Source organism: Zingiber officinale, chromosome 2A, assembly GCF_018446385.1.
Source record: "Zingiber officinale cultivar Zhangliang chromosome 2A, Zo_v1.1, whole genome shotgun sequence".
Taxonomy (NCBI): Eukaryota; Viridiplantae; Streptophyta; class Magnoliopsida; order Zingiberales; family Zingiberaceae; genus Zingiber; species Zingiber officinale.
The window spans coordinates 10,033,820-10,050,538 of NC_055988.1; the positions used below are offsets into that span (position 1 = coordinate 10,033,820).

General features: G+C 35.0%; 1 protein-coding gene across 1 annotated transcript; it reads left to right on the forward strand.

Annotated features, from left to right (window-relative positions):
- The first annotated feature begins 9,387 nt into the window (after positions 1-9,387).
- On the forward strand, positions 9,388-13,007 carry LOC122040677 (gamma-interferon-responsive lysosomal thiol protein-like). Its single transcript, XM_042600097.1, has 5 exons — positions 9,388-9,669; positions 9,980-10,045; positions 10,537-10,677; positions 11,968-12,060; positions 12,561-13,007. The coding sequence occupies exons 1-5, from the start codon at positions 9,439-9,441 to the stop codon at positions 12,747-12,749; spliced, it is 720 nt and encodes a 239-aa protein (XP_042456031.1). The 5' UTR covers positions 9,388-9,438; the 3' UTR covers positions 12,750-13,007.
- Positions 13,008-16,719: the final 3,712 nt, after the last annotated feature.

The window sequence follows — 16,719 nt, forward strand, 5'->3', positions numbered from 1 at the left end:
AAACAAATGAAAACAAGTTTAACCTAGAATTTTGAAATCAATCAGTTTAGAAAATAATTTTGAATTTTGAACATCCTAGTCTATTAGACACATCCCTAATTTCCTACATAGATTGCTAAATTTACTTTCAGGAAGTGGTTTGGTGAATATGTCAGCTAAATTTGACTTGGACTCAATGTACTTGAGTTCAATGTCACCTTTAGTGGCATGATCCCTGATAAAGTGATGCCTAATTTCAATGTGTTTGGTTCTAGAATGATGCACTGGATTTTTTGTCAAATTAATTGAACTAATATTGTCAATTAAAACTTTTACATTTGAGATAGTTAAGTTAAAATCGTTTAAGGTGTGCATCATCCATAATAGTTGTGCAACGCATTCTCCTATTGTTATGTATTCTGACTCAGTTGTAGATAATGTAACACAGTGTTGCTTTCTACTAAACCAGCTGACAAGTGATGGGTCTAATAGTTGACATCCACCACTTGTACTTTTGCGGTCTAATTTGCACCCGGCATAATCTGAGTCAGAATATCCTATCAATTCAAAGTTGTTGGTCCTAGGATACCAAATACCTACATTTGTTGTTCCCTTAAGGTATCTAAAAATTCTTTTGACTTGAGTCAAATGGGAGTCTTTAGCACAGGTTTGGTATCTGGCACACATACTAACTGCAAATAAAATATCGGGTCAACATGCAGTTAAGTATAGTAGACTACCTATGACACTTCTATAATATTTTAAGTCTACTGGTTTTCTATTGGGGTCATCATCTAGGATTGTATTTACTGCCATAGGTGTTTTTATTTCTTTTATGTTTTCCATTCCGAATTTTTTAAGTAGTTTTTTAGTGTATTTTTGTTGATAAATATAGTTTCCTTCATTTGTTTGTTTGATTTGTAATTCTAAGAAATAAGTCAATTTTCCTACTAGGCTCATTTCAAATTCTTGTTCCATTAGATTAGTAAATTCTTCTAAAAAATCTGAGTTGGTTGAACCAAAGATTATATCATCTACATATATTTGTGAAATAAATATGTCTTTATTTAATGATTTAACAAACAAGGTTGGGTCAATTTGACCCTGGTTGAACCCTTTGGATGTTAAGTAAGAGGTTAGCCTTTCATACCATGCCCTGGGTGCTTGTTTAAGTCCATATAATGCTTTCTTTAATTTAAAGACATAATCAGGGTGTTCTAGATTTTCAAATCCAGGTAGCTGACCTACGTAAACTTCTTCTTTTATTAGTCCATTGAGAAAGGCAGACTTAACATCCATTTGGTATAGTTTGTGTGCTGCATAACTTAGTAGCATTCTAATGGATTCTAATCTGGCTACTGGGGCATAGGTTTCATCATAGTCAAGTCCTTCAACTTGACTGAACCCTTTAGCAACTAGCCTAGCTTTATTTCTAGTAATTTCCCCAGTTTCACTTAATTTGTTTCTAAATACCCATTTTGTTTCTATTATTTTCTTATTTATGGGTGGTGGTACTAAGTCCCAAACTTCATTACGCTTAAATTGAGCTAGTTCTTCTTGCATAGCTATGACCCAGTCTGGGTCTAGTAGGGATTCAGCTACAGTTTTGGGTTCAACTTTTGAGATTAAAGATATTTGACTTAGATTTCTAAAAGATGATTTAGTTTGAACCCTAAGGTCTGGGTCATCAATTATTTGATCAGTTGGGTGATTTGGGTTGACTCTTAAAGTTCTAGGTGGTTGACTTTCCTGAGGTTACTCTTCTTCTTCATGATTTAGAGTTTGGTTGGTTCCTTCAGAATTATTATTTTCTTGATCAAGTTCAACTGGGTGAAGTTGTGTTTGTTCTAGGCTTTGTTTAGATTCTTCAAATTTCACATTAGTAGTTTCTTCAATTCTTAGGGTAACCTTATTGTAAACTCTATAGCCCCTACTAGGCTACTATTTGGGGAGTAACCTACGAAAATTCCATTTTCAACTTTAGAAGTGAATTTTCCTAAGTGTTCTCTTGTGTTTAAGATGAAAGCTGGGCACCCAAATACTTTAAAATATTTTATATTGGGTTGCTTATTATAATAAATTTCGAAAAAGGTTTGGTTATGGGTTTTATTTAGTGTTGTTCTGTTTTGTACATAGCAAGTTGTACTAACAGCTTCTGCTCAAAAATATTTAGGTAAGTTGTATTCATTTAACATCGTTCTAGAGGCTTCAAGTAAGGTTCTATTTTTTTCTTTCTACAATTCCATTTTGTTGGGGGGTTTTAGGGTACGAAAATTCATGATGGTAGCCATTTTCAAGACAAAATTTGTTAAAGTTATGATTTTTAAACTCTCCTCCATTATCACTTCTAATTCTTTTAATTTTAAGGTCCTTTTCATTTTCAACTTGTTTGCAAAAGTTTGAAAATTTTTTAAAAGTTTCATCCTTGTTTTTTAAGAATTTTACCCAGGTGAACCTAGAGTAGTCATCTATTATTACTAGACAGTATAAGCTTCCATTTATTGATTTAACTCCATGGGAGTCAAATAGGTCTAAGTGTAATAGTTCTAAAATTGAGTTGGTTTGTGATTCATTAGTTGGTTTGTAGGTGGATTTTGTTTGCTTACCTTGTTGACAAGCATTACATATGGTTGAATCTAAGTTAGGTAATTTTGGTAGTCCTTTAATTAATCCATTTAGTCTGCTTATATTTCTGAAATTCGTGTGTGACCTTCTTCTATGCCATAACCAGGTTTCTTCTTTTTGTGTTAAATAATACTTAATTGAAGAAGTGGTTAAGTTGATTGCATAGATGCTGTCTTTTCTAAACCCTTTCAGGCTTATGTTAGGGTTATCTAGGTGTTTGATTAGGCATTCTGTAGACAAGAACCTAACCTTATATCTAGTGTCACATAATTGACTGATACTTAGCAGATTATACTTGAAATTTTCAACGAGTAAGACATTTGTAATGATAAAGTCAAGTTGTAGTTCAATATTACCTATGTCAATTACCTTTAGTTTGTCATTGTTTCCAAAGGCAACTGTTCCTAGGCTTTTGTAAGTAAGCTGAGTGAACTTGGTGTGATCTCCAGTCATATGTTTGGAGCAACCACTGTCAAAGATCCACTTAGTTCCCTACAATAAGTGGGAATTAAGATTAGTGTAATTTTAGTCACTTAAGGTTATTTTCAGTTAATTCTTAAGCATCAGTTAATTTTTAAAGTTTATATATATATATATATATATAAATCCAAATAAATTTTTAGGTTAAAAAATGTAAGTTTAATTTAACTTTAATTTTAGTTTAATTTAATTTAATTTAATTTAATTTAAATTTTAGTTTAATTTAATTTACTTTAATTTTAATTTAGTTTAATTCTAATTTTAATTTTAATTTTAATTTTTAATTTTTAATTTTTAATTTAATTTTAATTTTAATTTTAATTTTAATTTTAATTTTAATTTTTAATTTAATTTTAATTTTAATTTAATTTTAAAATCCTTAATCATCTCACCCGATCTAAATTGTCAATCAGGGAATCCTATAATTTTGTGAGATAAATTAGATTCAATTTTGGAGTTTGTTTTTAACTTGTGTTAGATTCAGGTTTTAGCTTTGGGTTCAACAAATAGGCGTTCTCTGGATAAACTTCTGGGCTATGGTGAGTCACTCGGACATCATTAAAGTAACCATGCCTTCGAGATTTTCTAAATAGTCCTATCCACTGGACTTAGTACAAAACCTTGGTCTAACTAGTTAGGATTCATAAAGGGTAGCTTCGGTCAGTTCTACTTAGCCAAATGCACCAGGTCGAAGTCATATCTTCCTAGACATGCATATACTAAGCTTCCCTAACGTACTATCATCCAAAACTTCACCAATACCATTTTTCAAGTTAAACTTGAGCCCTCTTTAACTAGTCATAATTGTTGGAGCAATCCCAATGGTCCGCGGGACCATGTGTTTTGGTGTTTGGGCAAAGGGTTTAAGTTAGGTTCACCCTTGTATTTGATATGTGTATTTGAGTTGTGCAGGTTTGTAGGATACACATATGACTCAGGTTGATGGCTTCGGGTCCGGTGAAGGATGGAGCATCCGAGGGACTGTGGACAAGGCAACGAGGATAAGGGCCGAGGGAAGCGACTTCGAGGCATACGCGAAGGATGACATTGGGACGAGCCGCGGGCTTGAATGCATCCGAGGGACGAGAGCCAAAGGAAGTAGGCTTGAAGGCAAGAGTTCAAAGCGTCAAATGAGTCATAAGGGTGAGGGTATGAGTGCATGAGAGATTGTACTCGGAGTAAAATCCTAGTTTTAGGGTTTACTGTAGCGTCACTGTAGCGCTACTGTAGTAGTACTGTAGCAGTCGACTGCATGTTTTAGCAGTCGACTGGTGCAGTCGACTGGGGCAATCGACTGGCAACGAGCAGAATGTCTCTGTTCGCTCGGTTAGTGTGGAATCGAGCCGTTGGGATGTAACGGTCGAATTTCCACAGAGGGCAGTCGACTGCATGTTTTAGCAGTCGACTGGTAGGCGGGGTTTTCCAACCCATGGCCTATATAACCAAGCCTTGGAAGCTTGGTTGAGGTTGACGAAATAGAGGTGGTTAATCTCTATTAGTAGTCTACTTGTGCCCTAGCTTGTAAAGAGTCCTTGGTGAGAGTTGTGGTGAGGTTTCTCCACCCACAAGGAGCTACGTGAGCTAGCCGGAGGTCTTCCGGGGAGTAATCCACCGACGGATAGGGATCGTCCACCTTACGGGCAGCCATGTGTTGGTTGCTACTCGGAAAACCTAGAGGTTCCACTGTACAAAAATTTTGTACAAAGGTCTGAACTTTTTCCTAGCTACCATGTGTTCTTTTAAATTAAATTTTGGATCACCTGCGGAACTTAACACGTTTGATCCAAAACTTAATCTATTTGTTCTTTTAGGTTTAGACTTGGATCTCCTGCGGAACTTAATACGTTCGATCCAAATCACCTTAAGTTATTAATTTCATTAAATATTAATTTCCATAATTGGTTCCCAGTACTGACGTGGCGAGGCACATGACCTTCTTGGATATGGGAGCAACCACCACCGACTAGACAAAACCTTTTATGGAAAGCTAATATTTAATTTCCCAAAATAACTTTAGGTTAACCGAAAGGAACAATCAAATCACAAGGAAAAATAAAATAAAAGAACACAACATCGAAAAACATATTCGAAATACTAGAATCGTAAACCTCTTGTATTTGGTATTATTTCCAAAAATAACTAGTATGATGCGGAAAGGAAAAATTACTAGTTATACCTTTTAGAAAGACCTCTAGATCTTCTACCGTATTCCTCTTCTAACCTCGGACGTTGTGTGGGCAACGATCTTCCGAGATGAGAAACCACCAATGAACCTTCTTTTCCTCCTAGCTAGGTTCGGCCAACACAAGAGAGCTTCACCAAGGAAGAAGAAAAACACCAATCAAGCTCCAAGGGATGCAAGCTTTCTCTGCTTCTTCTTCTTCTTCTCCAAGTAGTATCCGGCCACCACAAGAGCTCAAAGCAAGAAGGATGTTTTGGCCACCACAAAGAGGAAGAAAGGGAGAGGATGTTGGTCGGCCACACCAAGGAATAAGAGAGGGAGGAAAAATAATAGAGGTTGTACCCCATGAAGGCACCCCCACCCCTTCTTTTATATTCCTTAACCTTGGTAAATTAGGAAATTTAATTACAATAAAATTTCCTTAATTTCCTTGACATGATTTAATTGAGAAAAATAAAATAAATTTTTCCAATTAAACTCTTAATGGCCGGCCACATCACAGAGAGGCAAATTAGACAAGTTTCAATCAACAAATTAAAACTTCCTAATTTGTTTCCAAAAATTTTAAAAATAAAAATTTCTCTTCAAATATCCCTTCATGGTTGATAAAAAGATATATCTATAGTTTTAATTTTTCAACATGTGAATAATTTTTAAAGAGAAAATAAAATATCTTTCCAATCTACAAATAAGGAAAGAGATCTAATCTCTTTCTTTAATCTTTTGTAGATCCTTTTAAGAGAGATATTTTAATTTTAATTCTCTTTAAAAAATTATATCTTCCACATAATAAAAATTAAAATTAAAATTCTTTTTTATTTAATTATGGCCGGCCCCCTCTAGCTTGGGTTCAAGCTAGGGCCGGCCACCCTAAACCATGCTTAGGCCGACCCTAGCTTGATTCCAAGCTAGCTTGGTCGGCCCCCTTTAGGTGGGTATAGAAGGTGGGTATAGGTGGGTATAGTACTCTATAAATAAGATGCTACGATAGGGACCGAGAGGAGAAATTGGTTTTGGTCTCTCGATAAAATTAAGCATCCCGTGTTCGCCCTGAACACACAACTTAATTTTATCAATAATAATTCATTCCACTAGAGAACTATTATTGAACTACCGCATCAATCCCAAATTACATTTTTGGGCTCCTTCTTATTATGAGTGTGTTAGTCTCCCTGTGTTTAAGATATCGAATGTCCACTAATTGAGTTACTGACAACTCATTTAATTAATATCTTAGTCCAAGAGTAGTACCACTCAACCTTATTGTCATGTCGGACTAAGTCCACCTGCAGAGTTTAACATGACAATCCTTATGAGCTCCTCTTGGGGACATTATCAACCTAGTATCTCTAGGACACAGTTTCCTTCTATAATCAACAACACACACTATAAGTAATATCATTTCCCAACTTATCGGGTTTATTGATTCATCGAATTAAATCTCACCCATTGATAAATTAAAGAAATAAATATCAAATATATGTGCTTATTATTATATTAGGATTAAGAGCACACACTTCCATAATAACCGAGGTCTTTGTTCCTTTATAAAGTCAGTATAAAAGAAACGACCTCAAATGGTCCTACTCAATACACTTTTAGTGTACTAGTGTAATTATATAGTCAAGATAAACTAATACCTAATTACACTACGACCTTCTAACGGTTTGTTCTTTTCCATTTTGGTCGTGAGCTACTGTTTATAATTTATAAGGTACTGATAACATCATCTTCTGCATGTGACACCACATACTATGTTATCTACAATATAAATTAATTGAACAACTACAAACAAATGTAGATAATTTGACCAAATGTGATTCTTTATTCCAAATAAATGTTTACAAAAGCTTAGGCTTTCAGTATACACTCCAACACCATGGAGTAGGAGCCTTATCCCCGAACCACGTAAATGATCGTGTAGCTTGGTTTGCATTCTTTCCTTTAGTATTTAGCTTTCTACTTGCTTTGTTTGTATTTCCGCTTGCGCACTAACGTTGTAGAAAGAAGCGAGTATTTGGGGATGTCGTCTATCCAACCCCCCTTCAAGCCGGCCGACTGATCCCCAACAAGTGGTATCAGAGCGATGACGCTCTCTATTGGACTAACCGCCAAGGAGGCAAAAGATGACCGGCTTGATTGAACCTCCAAAGTTTGAAGGAGGAAGTCTTGGGGACATCACCTATTGGATGATGAAGATGGAGATCTTCTTCAACATGGATTGGGACACCATGATGGTGGTAAAGGAGTCATTCAAAGTCCCAAATGACAAGAAAGGAAAGAAGCTCCGAACACGACATTGGACGGAGGAGCAAACCTCACGATCGGAGGCAAACTCAAAGGTAATAACAATTTTAATTGATTTATTGCCTCCTAATGCAATAAGTGGTGTAGGTAAATATGAGAACGCCCATGAATTATGGAGCAAAGTGAAGAAATTACCATGGGAGGAATTTTTGCCTACACAAGGAGAAGAAGAAAAATCCGAAGAAAGTGATGAAGTGGTCCAAGAGGAGAAGAAAGACCAATCGGATGTGGAGCCCAAGGAGTTGGGCTTAGTAGCTCAAGAAGAGGAGGTGAAGCAAACGGAAGTTGAGTCACCCTCAACATCCGAGGAGGAGAAGGAAGATGAGACATCATCTACATCCTCAAAAATTGAAATTGAAGAAGATTCCAAGACAAGATTCCTCCTTTGTATCTATACAAATGACCTCCATAGAATAAGAGCACATACGAAGCGACCCAATAGACGCTCGAGATCAATGCCCAATAGATGCTCTACCTCAATACCGGAAATGATGGCCAACAAGCTTCAAGCGCTAGTAATGGAAGAAGACTATATAACATAGCCGAATCCGACGAACTTAAACAACGAAGAATAGGTTCGATTGCATTTAGAGATGTTAGATTGGTCAACCTATGGCGATACGAGCCCACTTATGGCGACTGACCATTTGACGAGACTGGACGGGCCAACCCGTAATCTTGACGGATTAAAAAATCATCAATCTAATCTAATTCAAGACGGATGGTTAGTTAGACGATCTAACCTATGAGTCCATAAAAAAAATAAAAAATATATAAAATAATTTAAAATTTTTAAATTTCGTTACAAGCATATTTCTTTTTTTTTTCCTCTATCCTGTAACAACTTTTATAACAACTTTTATTCGAGTGCTACTTTAACAACTCTTCAACGAGGGAATAATAAAATAGACGGAAAAGAAATCTTTATGAGAGTTGGAGCTTGAAGAGAAATAGAAAGATAAAAAAAAAGTTCTTTTACAACTACTGAAATAATATCATTTCTTTACAAATTTATAAATTTTATATAATATTGCTACTGTATAAAGTAATGTTCACTTTCTGTTTTCAATTTATATTAGACGTCTGGATTTATATTAGATCAGTAGCTTAAATTTAATATAATGCATTCTAAAAGCACTTTTAGCTTATGATAAAATGAAAAAATAAATCTTTGAATTATAGATTAAAGTGGTCAAACTCACTAATCAATTTTTTTTGTTTTAATTTTAAGTTTTAAAGAAATTTTTTTTCCTGGATCAATCTAAGTTCATCGTAGACTGATTGGACTGATCAATTCATCTAGACCTATCTTTCTTTAAATCTTAAAATTTCAATCCAGTTTATCGATCCGATCAGTTTAATTAAATGATAAAAATAATTATAGGTATAAATTTAATAGTAAAATAGAATTATAATGAGAATGAGAATAAAATCCACTTAGTTATATAAAGTTAATTGATTTCTATAAATCAAAAAATCAATTCTTAATATTATTTATAAATTTATAATCCGAATACTTTTTTATTATGATTTCATTCATCAATTTTTAAATCCATCAATCAAATGTACAGAATAGAATAAAGGTGTGGTATCATCATGAGATGTGAATTCGAATCTCGGCAAAGTCGAGATTAATATCTCCCTTACGTGTTAATTACTATTTGTGTTAATTCTGTAACGAATTAATGGAAACACTGAGGACAAATATATTCATCTTTTGTTACCATAATAGAACAAAGGCAACCAAAGAAGGAGAAAAAAAAAGAGACGAAAAGACAGAAGCAAAGAGACAAGATGCCTTGTGTCTTTCACATATAGAAAGCAAAAGAAGCTACCGCTAGACGCAGGAACGGACGCATTCCAAGATGGCTTTTTTACGCCTCTCCGTCCTCCTCTTCGCCTCGCTCCTCGGAGCTGTCGCATCTAGGAAGGTCCCATTGTCGGTGTACTACGAGGCGATGTGCCCCTTCTGCTCCAACTTCATCGTCAATCGCCTCCCAAAGTTGTTCGAGAGCGGCTTAATCTCCGCCGTCGACCTCGAGCTCCTACCCTATGGCAATGCCAGGCTCGATTCCAACGGCTCCATCTCCTGCCAGGTCCACGCTCTCACTCTTGTACTCACAATTATCTTCTTGTTGGAGGATCGATGTTCAATGCTCCTAAAGCTCTTATTTCTCCGTCACTGCGCTAGTATTACGCCTAAATCTAAACATAATGTTGTTCATGCTGTATGAAAATTACAATACTCTGTTCTTGAAGGGCCTAGTGAAATGCCAAGTCCTTTTCTCCAAGCATAAAGTTTACTGTTACATTTTGGCTTAAAAGGAAATGTCTAATATTTTTTAATTTATTGTCTTTTAAAATTGATTATTATTACCCTTATTTGTTTGCTAACCCTTCTTGCAGCATGGCCAATATGAGTGCCTACTGAACACTGTTGAAGCATGTGCTATAAGAATCTCACCCAGTGTGGTAAGGAAGACCAATTTCTAACATTCTACTCTTAGTTTTTTTCCCTTATTCTTCAATATATAGCTTCAATCTATCACAAGTGATAAAAATCCTTTCTTTTGTGTTTTTGGGGTTTGAAGATAATGAAGGCAACAAATGAATTGTCTAGGAAACCCATACATTTTCAATCAACTCGCGCATCTAATTTGTACCTAAAATTCGGCGAAGAAAAATATACGGATCCTTCCATAGGAGAAATTGAATTTTACCTCATTGCTCTATAATACTATGATGAAAATGTATTTCTTGGTAGCAACTATTATCGTCTAGGAAACTTGGATGCTGCCAAAGGAAAAGGATGTCTATAAGGTCCTGTGTCTCTACTATTTCTTATTTACAACTAATTTTATCTGAGTTCTCTCTTTAATTTACCTTGAGATTGTCCTGAATGCCATCACGCAGATTTATGGTTCAGTTTCATGTTCCTAATGACATCAAAAAATATTGTTCAGCTAGAACATTTCAGTTTCATTTACTGCGTAGAGCGCTCAGTAAAAGATGGTCGATATATGAACTGGGAAGCTTGTTTCCAGAAGACGGGTTTCGACTCAAAATCTGTCATTGATTGCTACAATAGTGGATGTGGGATCAAGGTTGGTTTCACCATGCTTCTCATTATAATTGTTTATGATCATTTCTTATCTTTGTTGAACAAAGCACAGAATGCTTACCGACAATCTTGCAATTCCTATCATCCAACCATTTTGAAATATGTCTCTTGTAATTGGATCTCATTTCAAAGCTTGTCCAAACACATTTATGGATTTTTCATAGTTTCAGCTAAAAAGACATCATGGAGTTTATTCAAGCATGTCATGCAACATTCTTTATCTATGCCATCTGAAACTGGAAGTCCTGCAGTAAAGAGAATGTACCTAATGCAACTTAATCTTTCTACCGATGATTAATATCATACCTTAGTGTCAGTTGACTCATTATTGAAGATGTTATTAGTCGAAGAGAATCTCCGAGTATATGCTTCAATATAATATGGAATTGATGTACGATTGTAGAAACCAAGAGATGGATTATATTCAGTAATAAGGTGAAAGAGATGCCATTTCTGTTCTAGAGAAATTCTCAAGCAGAGTTTAGACACAGCAATAATGAAGTTTTGATAATGGCACAATAAAGCCAGTGATAACTTTGACCTCAATCAGTAAAGCTCTAAAATTAGTTGATAGTGCACACAAGTGACAATCTCTTCGACCTCAGAGCAATCAATATATTAATAAAAGAGTGTAAAGAATGAAAGAATGAAGAGAGAGAACTAATTTCTTAAGTTGGCTTCTTCATGGATAGTGATTACATCAGCCCCACAACCACTAAAAAAATAGGAAAACACACAAAATCCTAGAGGGAAGACAATCTCATATAGGTAAATAGATAGTTAGAAAGCACAGTTTGGTTCCTTGCTAGATTTTAGTAACCTGAAAATAATGTGTTAAATTATTCCATAGTTGCGCATTCTACTCCTGTGCTAGTGTAACAAGATAGTTCATCTGGTACAATTGTTACGTTAATGGTTTGCCTTTATGCAAAAAATGCTTACAAGAATTATCGATACATTCAAGACTGATGTAGAGTTTCATAGGAGGTATATATTTCATCCACTAAATAAAAAATCAAAAGATTTGCTTTAGTTATACATTCATGAGCAAATTTGCTTGCAATATTCACTTAAATTCTGAACATGTACTCTCTTGAGTAAATAGTCACAATTACCCTGATATCTCAGCATTATATATACATGGTTTTCCAAACCATACACCTCTGAAGCTCTGGATATAATCAACTGATACTTTTCTCTTTATGTACTGATTATTTAAAACTATGTTTGCTTTTGTATGAAACAAGTTTTGATAGATGAAACTTTTCTGCAGCTTGAACTACAATATAAAACAAAGACAGAGGCACTTCAGCCCCCTCACCTTTATGTGCCTTGGGTAGTAGTTAATGGAAAGCCACTTTATGAGGTTTGTCTGCTAAATTCTGAAACAATGGACTATCTATTAGTTGGCAATAAAAAGAGTTTTCCTGCATCAAATTGTTGGTGTGATTAGTTTGAATATCCAGCACCATGAAAAATGCCATACAACAATATAAGACTTATCTATATTTCAGTGAAATGACAGTTAGAATGATATTACCAATTTAACTTCATCTTGCGTGTGACCTCTGCATACTATGCAAAATTTATGGAACAAATAATTATGGCTTAAAATCTTATAAACCCTGTAAGCATGCAAATATTTTCCTTAAAAATGCAATTTTTATCCTTTCAGTGGAATTCAGAAAGACAGAAACAACTTTAAGTCCCAAGGCAGGACCATTTGAGCAGCAGATTAAGTAGATAATAGAATACAAAGTTCAACTGCATGATTACATTTAGTACTTGATTTCCTCTATCAATCACGTATTTTATATATATATATATATAGATATATCGTCAACTGTATACTTATTCTCATTGCAGGACTATGAAAATTTTGAGCACTACATCTGCAAGGCTTATGGTGGAGCACCTCCTAAAGCTTGCGAAGGCCTTCTAACCATTTCCAAGAACACAATTAGTAAAGAAGAGGAGCCATTTTGCCTGGTTGAGGGAAGGAATAGCTCGTCGAAAACTAAAAGGAGGCACCAAAAGGAAGATCTTCACAGTTGACTCATGGCTTCTTGCTAGTCCTCTGGCGATAGAACAAGTCAACTATTCTTCATAGAGGATGACTACTTTGTTGCCACACAGCAATGCTAGATGGTGTTTGGCACTTTGTTGGGAGATAGCTACCAACTAGTCATTGAGGATTCAACTTGTTGAAGATGCTTTAAGTTCAAGATTTATTTTGACATTTTAGATGATTAGTGTGTTGTTAGAGCCTCTGAACATGTTTTTAGCTTAGATTGAATAATATAATTTCACTAATTATTCGTGTGTCGATGTTTTCCTTGATAAACTTCAATATCATGATTGGTCATCTACATTAAGTTTTCATCTCTCAAAATATAACGATTGAGTTTGAAGCTTTCAACCTCAATCCACTAACAAGCCGACTAATTCACCCAACGAGGTTAGGTGAACTTGCTCTTTGAATACGATTTAAATTGATGTACTTAAAAGAGTGCAACCAAATAAATATAGACCAATCAAAGAGTCGACTTTATAAGAGTCAACCATGAATTCACAAGAACAGCCGGGTCTCTCCTAAACAATAATAACCAACTCAATCAACTTCCAAATAACAATCTTAAAAATAAAATAAAATATTCGGCAATTGACCAAGGACACATCTAAAGTTGTGAAATTTTAAAAAGGCACAACTAATTCTAAAGGACACACTTGTTTGCATTTTACCTCTATCGCTAACAACTATAGTGCTGTATCCAAAAGAACTGCATCAATGTAGTATTAATTTTTAAAAATCAACATTACAGTAGTATTTGATCCTATCTAAAATCAGTGACGTTTGAAATACCAGTGAGCTGGCCTGGAGGTTGACAAGAAGAGGACTTCGAGCTAGGAATGCCTGTAAGGACATGAAGAAGGGAGGAAGAAGAACGTCAATAAGCGGGCCAAGGGGTCTCTGATGCAGTCACTCTAACGTTCAAGTCAGTGCAAGAGTGGAGGAAATGATAAATGAGCAGCGGAGGAGTGTTGAGTTTCTACATAGAGAAAAACATACCTGCTTCTGCGAGGAGGGACCTTTTTATAACACTTTGTAATTCCCGTATTAATTAGATATCATGTCTATAATAAAGAATATATCACGTCTCAGATGTCAGAGGGTTATATTGCTCATATCTTGTACGGAGATCAAGTGAGAGTTATGCTATGCCACATATACCATTCCATGTGTTTGGACAATTCACGTGTTCTGACAACTTATGTGTTCTAACAACCTACATGTTCTGACAACTCATATGTTCTGACAATCCATATAGGGCACATGTGCTGCTAGTCAGCCAGAATGATTGACGAATCGGCCTTGGAAGATTGGTTAGCTCTGGCAGGTCGGCCTTGGAAGATTGGTCAGTTGTCCCTGGCGAGTCAACTCAGCCGAGAAGACTGATTGGTCGGCTCTGGCGGGTCAGTCCTAGTGAGTTAACCTTGGAAGACTGGTCGGTCGGATCTAGCAAGTCGGCCTTGGAAGATTAGCTGGTCGACCCTGGCGGGTCAATTTTAGAAGACTGGTCGGTGGGTTCTGGCAAGTCAGCCTTGGGAGACTGCTAATCAGCTCTAGCGGGTCCGCTCAATAGAAAAGAGGTGATCCCATTGACCCTTCTCGACTTTAACCCAATTCAATATCTGATTGATTCTCGTTTGTATTTGTAACAACTTTCAATATTCCCTGTGTCAATATTGTATTTTAAAAATAATACTATATAAATCCTAAAAGCAGTACGATTGTAGTATAGATTTTTAAAAATCAACTTTTGTAATCCAACATCACAATAGTCATGTATTTTTTTAAGAATTCCGTAACTTGCTCTTGGTCCATTGTTAACATTTAGGTGGTGTTTGGTACATGAGTATAGGAATAGGGAATTGGATTTATTCTCAAACCTTGTATTTGACTGATGGGAATGAAATTAAGATTTTAGAATAAAATCTAAAAACTTAGGTATTGATGAAACTCACCTTCCCCCTTGGGTTTTGATAGAAATGGGAATGAGAATTAAGGTGACGTTTGGTTCTTTCCTAGGAATCAGAATGAGAATGGAAATCATAGTATTATAGAATAGGAATGGGTATGAACATGGATATCACTCTTAAAAATAATATTTGGTTAGTTGAATATTTTCTATCTGAATGAACTTAAATTCCTTTTTAACCTTTAAAGAAAAATAAGAGAAACAATTAGATGTGAGAGAAAATTTAATATGAGAGAAAAATATAATGAGAGAGAATGATGAGAGAGAAAGGGTGATGGGAAAAAATGAAGAGAAGGAAAGTGTGATAAGAAAAAATAAGGAGAATGTGTGTGATGGGAGAGATTGAGGAGAGAGAAAATGTAATGAGAGAGAAAGTGAAGAGAGGGAAAGTGTAATGAGAGAAAATGAAAAAGAGTGTGATGCGAGAGAATGAAAATAGTGAAAGTGTAATGAGAGAAAATGAGGAGAGAGAGTGTGATGAGAGAGACTAAGGAGAGAGAAAGTATAATCAGAGAGAAAGTATGATAAGAAAAAATAAGGAAAGAGTATGTAATGGGATAGAAAGCATGTGGCAAAAGGTGATTCACTCGCCCTTGCCAACCCGTCCCTATACCAAAAGGGAGGAGGTAAATCACGGATGGCTACTAGCCATTAGTGATGGGATAGAAAGTATGATAAGAGAGGATGAGGAGAGAGAAAGTGTAATGGAAAAGAATAAACAGAGAGAAAGTGTGATGGAAAAAATGAAGAGAGAGAAAGTGCGATGAGAAAAAATGTGTGATGAGAGAGAATGAGGAGAGAGAAAGTATAATGAAAGAGAAGGCATAATGAGAGAATGAGAAGAAAAAAGTATCATAAGAGAGAATAAGGAGAAAGAAAATAATATGAAAAAAAAAAAACAAATATATTAAGAGTATTTTTGTCTAAAACTTTGGTAGTGTTTGGTACATGGGTATGGAAATGGGAAATTGGATTCATTCAAAAACCTTGTATTTAGTTGATGAGAATGGAATCAAAATTTTGGAATGAAACCAAAAACTTAGATATTGATTAAACTCATTTCTCCCTTGGGTTTTGATGAGAATAGGAATGAGAATTAAGTTTTGGACGAAAATACCCATAAAATATTTGTTCATTTTTTTTATATTTCTTTCTCTCTCTTTATTTTTTCTCATTAAACTTTTTCTCTTCTCATTCTCTAATCACACTTTCTCTCTCATTATACTTTCTCTTTCCTTATTCTTTCTCATCACGTATTCTCTCCCGTTACACGCTCTTCACTCATTTTCTCTCATCGCACTTTCTTTTTTTTCATTCTCTTTCATCACATTTTATCTTTTATCATATTTTCTCTCTCCTCATCTTCTCTCATCATAATTTCTCTTTCTTCATACTTTTTCTCTCTTCATCCTCTATCACCATGCTTTCTATCCCATCACACACTCTTTCCTTATTTTTTCTCATTATATTTTCTCTCTCATCACACACTCTCTCTCCTCATTTTCTCTCATCACACTTTCCTTCTCTACACTTTCTCTCTCATCACACACACTCTCTCTCCTTAATCTTCCATCACACTTTTTTTTCTCATTTTCTCTCATTACACTTTCTCTCTCTTCATTCTCTTTCATTATATTTTTCTCTCATATTAAATTTTCTCTTACATGTATTGTTTTCTCTTATTTTCCTAAATGGGTAAAAATAAAAATAAAAAGTTCTTTCCAATAGAAAATATTACTAATCAAATATTATTTTAAGAATGATATTCATATTTATACCATAATATTATGATTTTTAAAAAGAACCCAACGTTATAAAAAAAACAAGTCAACTTTTAACAAAACTTAAAAAAAAAAACTCAGATAAAAGTAAGGAAGTATAATATACCTGACGGCATAGTAACATTAAACAAGTCATTCACTGTTTGACTGCGTCTAGTCTCTGATTTCGCTCGTCACTTCCTAGAACTTGCCTATAATTTTCTA